The 10090-nt window shown below is 32.4% G+C and overlaps 1 protein-coding gene across 1 annotated transcript in view; it reads right to left on the bottom strand.

The window, feature by feature from the left end:
• Positions 1 to 370: 370 nt before the first annotated feature.
• LOC112905746 overlaps positions 371 to 10090 on the bottom strand; it is a 26968-nt gene continuing 17248 nt past the window's right edge. The window contains exon 3 of the mRNA XM_025978777.1: positions 371 to 1316. Coding sequence (XP_025834562.1) covers positions 1176 to 1316 — 141 coding nt within the window. The 3' untranslated portion in view covers positions 371 to 1175. The remainder of the gene's footprint in view (positions 1317 to 10090) is intronic.

Below are 10090 nucleotides of genomic sequence, written 5' to 3' on the forward strand. Positions count from 1 at the left end.
AATATTGGTAAAATATTATATTTACATATTGGTTCAATGATGGAAACGTCAGATTTTTTTTTATTGGCCCAATGTAGATTTTTAATATTAACCCAATATTGAAATTAAATATTGTTCCAATGTTAGGAAATAATAAATGTGCAATATTTATTTGAAAAATACAGCCAATATTTGTTTTCCAGATTGGTCCAATATATGTTTTAAATATAGTTACAATATATCATGTATATATAGGCACAATATCTACCCCAGTACCACAAAAATATTGGTAAAATATTATATTTACATATTGGTTCAATGATGGAAACGTCAGATTTTTTTTTATTGGCCCAATGTAGATTTTTAATATCAACCCAATATTAATACTTGTATTTGCAACATTGCATTGGACTGGCCATCGTTGGAAGGAATTGTTGAATAATAAAAATTTTGTTTCATTCGGCTTCTGAACTCATTTCACTAACATTCACAGGTCTGATGCGTTGTTTAATGCCATTCAATGATCAAAATGAATAAAATAAAACATAAATTTGTTAATATTTCATGATCGTAATAAACTCATCTAACTTTATATTATTTATTTCAAACTTAACTTTGGTCGCAAGTTTTAAACAGCTAATCTTAAAAGAGAAATAAAAAAGGCAGGGAATGCGGAAAAAGACCATGAAACGTTTTGTAAAATATGAAGAGGTATGGCTTTAATCGATCCAATACAAGATTTTAGCAGCATATTGAGAACATTGAAACAGAAAGCAAAAGAGTCTCTGCTCTGTTAAGTTTAATAGTTAAAGAGGTATATGCATTAATCTACAGAGACAGAGATCCAATTTTGCGATAGGCTACAAACGACAACAAAATGTAATGTCATGATATGCTAAAATACACAACCTTACTAATAATTGTGAATTTAGCAAATGTCTGGAGTAAACATTAAAGGATAAAGTATGCGATCTAAGGAGTTCAAACTATCTCACAAAAAACATTTTTTTAATGAATATAACACCTTTAATCAATATTTAAATAATCCCTACTATTCCAACTTTTAGGGTATTACAAAAACTTGATATCACTTCAAATGCCCATTTTTATATACCCGCGGTTGCCTGTTAAGAATTAAATTATGCATTTTGACAAATTCTGCTAAGCTCTAGGTAGGCGGAATTACTTTTTCTCCTTTATCTATCTGGAAATAAGCTTTCATATGACGGAGGCAAATCCTTATTTTCTTCAGTAGAAAGAGCAGTTGAAGTAGCATATGGTCCCGACTGTGATCCCACAGAAGTAGGAACTGGCCCGCTTATAAGCACTGAGCGATTCTAAATAAAATTAAAACAAAACCTTGGTAGAAGCACATCTGCACAGCAGTTATAATTAAAAACTTGATTCGTTTCATTGATGATATACATATACATATATATACAGTGTCCCAAGCAAACGCGTTTCCTCAATAACTCCTTTACACTTGAAGATATAAAAAAAAGTTTCTAATAAGAGTGGTACCAAATAAGTACCTCCATATCCTAAAATTAATTTCGATTATAGAGAGTGCTTCATTTTCTCTGGGGGCAACCTAACTTCATTTTTTCAATTGGCATGTCCCATTTATTATTGCATTTTTGGATTCCTTGTGAAATTAAAATACCACTTTTTTTAACCATTCATTATGTCTAAAATGCACCAATTTCCATAAAATTGGCGCTAAATCAATTAATACGCTGTTGCAGTTGCAGTACTCTGCGCCATTTTCAATGTCTTCAAAACGAGAACACACAGAGGTGTTCTATTTTCACAAATAGCTTGTGGAAAAAATGCCCTACTATTTCAACTATTACCGCAAACATGAAACATGTTCTTTTTAAATTAATTGAAATTTACCACTTCCAAAATAAATTGTTTTAAATAGGCATAACTATTTTTTTTTTTAATGGAATGCCATATGTTTTTGTCAGCGCATCATATGCAAAATTTTATTTCCTTTCGTCCAATATAAGGTTGTTACTATATCTACGGCTAACACTTTTTGAGAAAATTAAACTTTTTTAATAATGTCAGTTTATATCAGAATATCAAGTACGGCTTCGTCGGCGATTCGCTTTTATCCACCATTGTTTCCTACAAACGTCAATTCTGTGCGCTTAATTGGGTGCCGAGTAACGTTTCGTTTTCGAAGCTGTTAATTTCTGAACTGCCTAACCCGTGGCTTTGAGTCAAAATGAAAAAAATATCCGCGATATCCAAACACACGTAATCCGCGTTCCGCAGGGTGCTACAGAGGTTTGTTACTAGCGAAACAATAAAATTTGCACCTAGAAACTACCTTTTAACTGTCCCTACGGAAGAAAATGAATTTCGCTTTTTGATATCCCAATGTCAATATAAGAGATATAATCCGAGAGGCTCAAATTAGTATTTTTTTTTTGTCCAGTATAAGGTAGATACTATCTACAGGTAACACATTTTGAGAAAATTCAACTGTTTTCATAATTTCAATTTCCTAGAAAGCTTATCTTCCTTCCTAACTTGGAAACTGAAAGGAACCCAGTGCCCTGTTTAAAAGATGTTTTAGAAAAATGTAATATTCTAAGCGGGACAGAACATGAATTTTTATTTATATTGAATTTATTAAATTGATTTGCGCATATTTCTAAGTGAATTGCACGTCTTTTGAATAATCTGGCTGTTACTGTAGTGCCTACTTATTTGACCACCGTTTCAGTTGTTTTAATTCCGGGGAATGAAATTTGCAGTTAGTCAATTAGTAGCTGCCATTTTGTTCTACACAAATCCTCATTCGCCTATTACTGCGACAATAATTAATGTCGACGTTAGTCAGCATGTCCGGGGTAATCTCTCTTAAGCCGGTAATTATTCTTTACCGCATATCCTCCACAGTGGTAGGTATAGGGGCATACACCTTATTTTGAACAAAACCCCACAGAAAGAAATAGCATTCTGTGAGGTCAGGTGACCTGGCAGGCCATTTAATTGCCCCCTCCCCTTCCTAACCACCGATTTTCGAAATTCCTGTACAAGAAGATGCAACCCCAGTAGCACAACAATATTGGTAAAATATTATATTTACATATTGGTGCAATGATGGAAACGTCAGATTTTTTTTTATTGGCCCAATGTAGATTTTTAATATTAACCCAATATTGAAATTAAATATTGTTCCAATGTTAGGAAATAATAAATGTGCAATATTTATTTGAAAAATACAGCCAATATTTGTTTTCCAGATTGGTCCAATATATGTTTTATATATAGTCACAATATATCATGCATATGTAGGCACAATATCTACCCCAGTACCACAAAAATATTGGTAAAATATTATATTTACATATTGGTTCAATGATGGAAACGTCAGATTTTTTTTTATTGGCCCAATGTAGATTTTTAATATCAACCCNTGTAGTAGATGAATTAGATGCAATGGTTCTGTGTTCTTCGCGTTCGCGACGTTCCTTCTCCAACGACTTCTTAATTGCTTCACGTGCAGTACCAATCAGCTTGAAGTATGTTGTCTCGAAATTAGTCCGTTCACCGTCTTGGGTTTGCAACTGTTCCTCGGTTTCTGCAGTTTCTTCAATCCTAGATTGGATGTCTTCGAATTTTCCGTACAATGGTTCTGCTATTTCTAAACGCGCCTGAATGTTGCATATTTCGGTTTCTAGGTCACAGGTGTCCAGGAATGATTTAAAACGAGTCAAGCTAGCCCTAATTAAAAAAGAAAGAAAGAATAACAATTTTTATAATTATCTTGCTTCACTAGATTTCAAAGAACTATAGCTTTTTGGTGTCCAATTTTTGGATAATGCTACTACAAAGTCAAATAAACAATATGAACATCTCACAGTAAACGAATGACGAAAACCCTTTTTATAATTATTAGTTTTATTTTTTTTTTATTAATCTTTATTTTTCACAAGAACTAATACAACAGAAGTCAAATAAATTTATTGAAAACAAAGCGTTAGCAACTTTAAACCCCTTTCTGGGCTCACATGGAATACTACGTGTAAGTGGACGTCTTTGTAATTCAGAAATCCCTTATAATCAAAAATACCCTATTTTATTTCCTTCAAGGTCTTACATTATTCAGTTATTACTTAGAAAAGAGGACCTTAAATTTTGTCATGCCGGTGCTCAAGCAGTGTTAGCCCATATAAGACTAAGATTTTGGTCAGTTAACGGACTACGTGAAATCAAGGGAATAATAAAGAATTGTGTCACATTGCACAGATTCAAACCGCAACGCTCCGAACAAATAATGGGTAATTTACCAAAGGATAGGCTTTCCGCAGCTAGACTCATTCTAAGGGTAAGTAATGACTGCAGTGATTCCTTTCTGATAAGGTCCTCTAAGTTACGCAAAGCATAAATGCTACATACCCTTTTTTATATTCATGATGATGCGTTTTTACTAACCTTAAAGAGATTTATATGACGACGAGGTAATCCTTGTATAATTTATAGTGACAATGCTACCAACTTCGCTAAGAATCAAAGTGGTTACATGAATTTTTCACTGCAACATAAAGCCTAACAGATACAACTCACTTGCTCTTGTTCCCCTAAAAACCAGTTGAATTTGCTAGTTAATCAATACTAGGCAGTCTTTCTTTTTTGTAACTAATTTTTGTTGTGTTTGTAATAAAAGTTACTAAAAATAAAAACGAAAGCGGTCAAGTGTTTTTTCAAACCCTTATAATAAAGTCCACTACTCTCCAATTGGCATCGACACTATCCTTTATATTATATCTCCACTGCTCCTTCCGTCCTAAATTATCTGACTTCCTAATACATACCGAAAATCAGCGACTTCTTTTTATTTTTCGTCTTCTATCTTCAGGTTCGATTCCCGGCAAGGGTGTGACAACAGCAACAAATTTTTCCCTCATTAACTTGAAGAAATTTGTAAACTTTCATATTAATGTTTGATGTTAACCCCTATTAAGTGTCAAAGTTTCATAATTATGCATTTCTATCTATATTCACTATTTCTCTATTTCTTCTTCCGCATATCAATATGTTTGTTTTACTTTTGTTTTTATTTTCATACCAGTGTTTTGTCAATATTGCTTCCACTTTATTTAAGACTATCTCTATCTCTTTGTCAGATTCTAATACTGCTACTAAAATCTAAGTATACTAATCTTTTGCCATGTCCATAATGTTGTACCCGCCATCTTGGGATTTTCGATAGAAAAAAATGTGCTGAAATGTGTCCCAAATCTGACATCATTTCATAAAGTCCGCATTTAATAAAAAGTTTATCATAAGGTACTCAAGAGGATTGGTTGTGCTGTGACTTACTAGGGCCATAGAACAATGTGCTGATAGAAAAAATATATAATTCGTATATTTGTAAATATTAATGAGTATAATTCAAAATTGACTCTAGAAGGGGCACAGCTTTATGTCTTGTACTTGAGATCATTGCCTGTGCTGTGACTTATTGAGGCTGTGGAACAATGTGCTGATTGAAAAAATAAGGCGGAAATACAAAAACAGAACAGATGGGCAAAAAAGATATAAGACTATAAAGTGGGAGATAATTAGAAATTGTAGGGCAGCTAAGGAACAGTGAATTGATAGGTATAAAGAAGTAGAAGAAAAGTTTGAAGTAGGTAAAATCAATGAGACTTATATAATTAAAAGGAATTTTAGAGATGTAGGATACAGTAGTAATAATATAAGAAACGAGGCAGAGGTCATTTTGATAGAAAATGAGAAATAGGCAGACAGGTGGAAAGAATATTTAGAGAACATATACGCAGGCCATGAATTAGAGAAGGAAGATAGTGTGGAGATAGATGAACTAGGTTATTCCACAACTGGAGAAGAGTTAGATGTAGTATTAAAAAACGTAAAGAATAATAAGGCGCCAGGTGTAGATAGGATACAGGGAGAAATTTTAAAACTTGCAGGACAAGAGGTTAGAGATCGTATGTTTAAGGTAGTTAGTAACATTTACGAGACGGGGAAAGTTCCAGAGGAACGTGGTAGTAGGCTACCTAAAAAGAGAGGCACGGATAAGTGCGAGACATTTAGAACAATTAGCTTAACTTCCCTTCGTTAAAAATCTTAACTAGAATTGTACAGAGGAGAATGAGAAAAAGGGCGAAAGAACTATTAGGTGAAGATCAATTTGGGTTTAGAAGAAATAGAGGAACGCGTGAGGCCATTCTAGCTTGACGGATAACAATAGAAAAAACTATGGAAAAAGGAAACAGTGCGTAGATTTAGAAAAAGCGTTTGACAATACTGAATGGGACAAGATGTTAAATGTTAAATATACTTAAAAATGTAGGGATGAGTTACAAAGATAGAAGAATTATATTTGTATTGTATTTGTAGTAACAAGCAGTTAAAGAGCTGGGGTTGCAACGTAGAAAAGTAATATTAGGAAGGGAGTCAGACAGGGATGCACACTGTCACCGTTACTTTTTAATCTATACATCAAAGACGTGAACAATACTCATTAAAGGGAGTACAAATGTAGGGATAGATATGAAGGGGTAAAAGATTCGTATGGTTAGATTTGCAAATGATATAACAGTATTAGCATCTGGCAAAGAGTTAGAGATAAATATAATAGAAGCGGTACTGACAAAACAGTACTGTATGAAAATAAATAAAAGTAAAACAAAAATACTAGTATGCAAGGGCAGAAAAAGTAGGGAAAGAGCGTATATAAAGGTAGGAGACGAAAATTAGAAGAAGTGGCTACTTTTAGGTATCTAGGACGGAAGAAGTAGTAGGTTGTGGTTGTTTCTAGCTCGGCGCTGTACGGGTGTGAAACATAGAGAGTGGGCGCGGCGGAAAAGAAAAGCGTTGGAAATGTTATAGGCGAACCTAGATTAGTTTACTGTTCTCAAACAATTAAGGATTTGGATTGTTCTAGTTTTAGGGAAATACAAAAATTAGCTCAGGATAGGAAAGAGTGGAGGTGCATGTCAAATCAATCTTAAGACTGACGACCTTATGATGATGATGACTACAATTTTTAACAACACTAAATCATAAAGTCCTTCAAGAATAGAATCCTTTTTGTTACTACTAGTATTTTTTAACATTATTTTATCTTCTAAGTTATATATGTAGTTGAGCGACAATTTTTCCATGCTGTTTGTAACCGAAATTTCAATTCTAATTGGTAATTGTTAAAGCTGTTTAAAGATTCCACATAATTAGGTAGGTCAGATGGCAGTTTAGTAATTTTTCCAAAAACAAGTACGTGTGGTGTATCAACTAAGCAACTAACATCAAAAATGTTTAAACGAGTATTATCAAAAATAAACGCCTAAATTTTTAGGTGAATTTTCAATAGCACCTAATGTCTCGTGGTCATATGCAATTAATAATTCAGTTTCTTTTTCCCCAACGATTCGCAACTTTTATTAAACGTATTAGCCAAAGATTCTGTACCTTGATCTATAACTATTTGATGAGGCACTCCGTAACGCAATTTGAAATTTTTAATAAAAATTCTTGCTACGGTAGCCGTTTCTTTATTAGATAAAAGACATGCTTCAATAAACTTACGTAACTCACATTATATAATTAAAACGAAACGATTTCCCAACTGATCCCTTTCCAGTAGTCTCACAAGCTCCAACTAAATCTGTTTTGAGTGCTGCTCCGGTGTTGTGGTAATCTCCATTGGTTGCATTGTAATATTAGAATATTTGTACCTTTGGCAACTTTCACAACGTTGTACCAAATTTTCAACATATTAAATAAAAAAAATAATATTTTTGAATTATCAATTTGTACATTGCATTGTCTTGGTACCTATATGACCACCTGTAGGTAGCATATGGAAATCGTTGAGTATTACTTGTTGCAGTTGTTTTTCTTGAATAGGTTGTACGTCTGTAATTACATTACAAGTTTAGTATCAGTCTATGAACTTATTTGCGTACTGTGAAATGTCTTTTAACAGTAAGTATTTTCTTTACACTCTATTAGAACTAGTTCGATGATACCCCTTCTTTTTAATAATTCTTTTAGGTTCCTCAACGGCGCAAACGCTGATCGGATGCCTACATCGTTCATATATGTACTGTTGCGGTTTTTCTAAATTATACCGTCTATTTTTTAATCGCCGCCTGTATTTAAAATTGCTTTATTAAACATTTTACCTGATACTATACGTATTACTACAGCTTCTGAAGGATAAAACTAATTCTATACAAGGTGTAACAGAAATAAGTGCTCTTAGTCTTCGAAAATGATTTGGTGTCCTTCTATAAGTACGTGTTTAAGAACTGATGATTTATCTATTTGTTCTACCCAACAGCTCCTTTCGAGTTCCGCAACTACGGTGCTAATGCTACATAGTCGCAACTGCATGGTATTCTGCATATTCTTGATGCTGTTAAAAAATAACTTTTGTTTTTGGCCGATCTCAAATACTGTTGTATGGTTCGAACTAGCTCAAAGACCGTTTTGATGCCAATCCATGACTTTGTGTATATAGCGTATACAAGTAAAACTTTTTGGTTCCACAGATTCCTTTTCAGCTCTATTCCTATGGAATTCAGGGTTCATCGGGTGGAGTATTCTTCCTATTTCTTGTTTATTGTAACTCTTCCACTCAAAAGTTCTTTACAAGTGTTTTTAGCTCGTTATTCAATTAATTAGGATCGCAAATCCTTCTAGCTCTTCCAACAATACCTCCACAGCTTGTTTGAAATGCGGATTTACAACACATACAAGCGTAGGCCTTTGATTTTTCCTTTATTTTACAGTAATCATAATAATTTTGGCTGAGGCTCAATGTTTACGTTTGGCGTTATACTGGTATTTTTGAATTTGAATTCAATCGTATTTTTTCAGATCTGTATAGGAATAAATAGTAAAGAAGATACGGTATAAAAGATCACAATTAAAAAAAATTATAAACGTTTATATATTTTATAATAAAATACTACAATTATTTAATAACATTAAATACATAGTGTATTATTATTATTTATATTTACATTACATACAAAAATACAATATACCTTATAAAGTAGGTATTCCTCAAATATAAAAAATACTTTTCGACAATAATTAATGTTATAAAATACTTGTGTTTATTGGAAAGACTTTATAAAATCGGTAACGTAAAAATAAGATCAATCCGAAAAATTTATATTTCATCAATAATGAAAAAATACATTCAAAAATGGCACAGATAAAAACGAACCCAAACCTTACTTACTTTTAGGTACAAATTTAAAGAAAATAAAGAAATCGGTATGCTATGGTGACAAAAGATTTTAGATCACACTAGTTGAGCAATTGGCACATCATTGTAAACTTTTGAAATGTTATAAAAGCCTTTGTGATTCTTAAAAAAAATATAAAGGGATAGGAAAAATACATATGATAAAAGGTAGTGTAAGAAACATAACTGTATGAAACTATCGGGGGCTCCGATGGTGACTTGTCTTATTAACTTGACAATTAAAATAGGTATCCTTAATTTATTATTTCAAATGTTTAAGTTAGCCTTGAAATTATCTTTACTATTGGTCAAGTTTAAACATAAAATCACACTATTTTCGTAAGAAGAGATAGGGTCCGCAATTTTTAGGGGTTTCCATACTTTTTCCGAGCTCTACATTATAAACTAACCTCCAAAATTTTAATAATTCAATTTAATTTAAATTAAGGCTGTACAATTAGTTTTTACTGTAAATGAAATAAATAGTATACGTTTAGAAGTACACGTATGAAATAATTTCCTTTATATAAGTACGTCGCTTACATCTGAATTCTAGGCTACACAATGAACAGTATTCATTAGAAATTCAATTGAATCAATTTCTTCCTGTGGGAGAAATAAACACATACAGTACTTTCAAAACAAAAAAGTGTTCCTTTTCATTTCATTTTTCCACAATTAGTCAATTACATGTAGATTAGTATTGCTAAGTTATTGCGCACTCATACTTAACAAATTAAAAAAATTTAAAATAAAGGCATTATTAGTCTATGAATATTTATTAAGTGAATATCAAATCCACTTAATGTACGGAATTAGAATAGTGGTCTAGTAGAATTAGACAAAAAAGATCGAAAATTTAATGTA

The sequence above is a fragment of the Agrilus planipennis genome, unplaced genomic scaffold, assembly GCF_000699045.2.
Source record: "Agrilus planipennis isolate EAB-ADULT unplaced genomic scaffold, Apla_2.0 scaffold290, whole genome shotgun sequence".
Lineage (NCBI taxonomy): Eukaryota > Metazoa > Arthropoda > Insecta > Coleoptera > Buprestidae > Agrilus > Agrilus planipennis.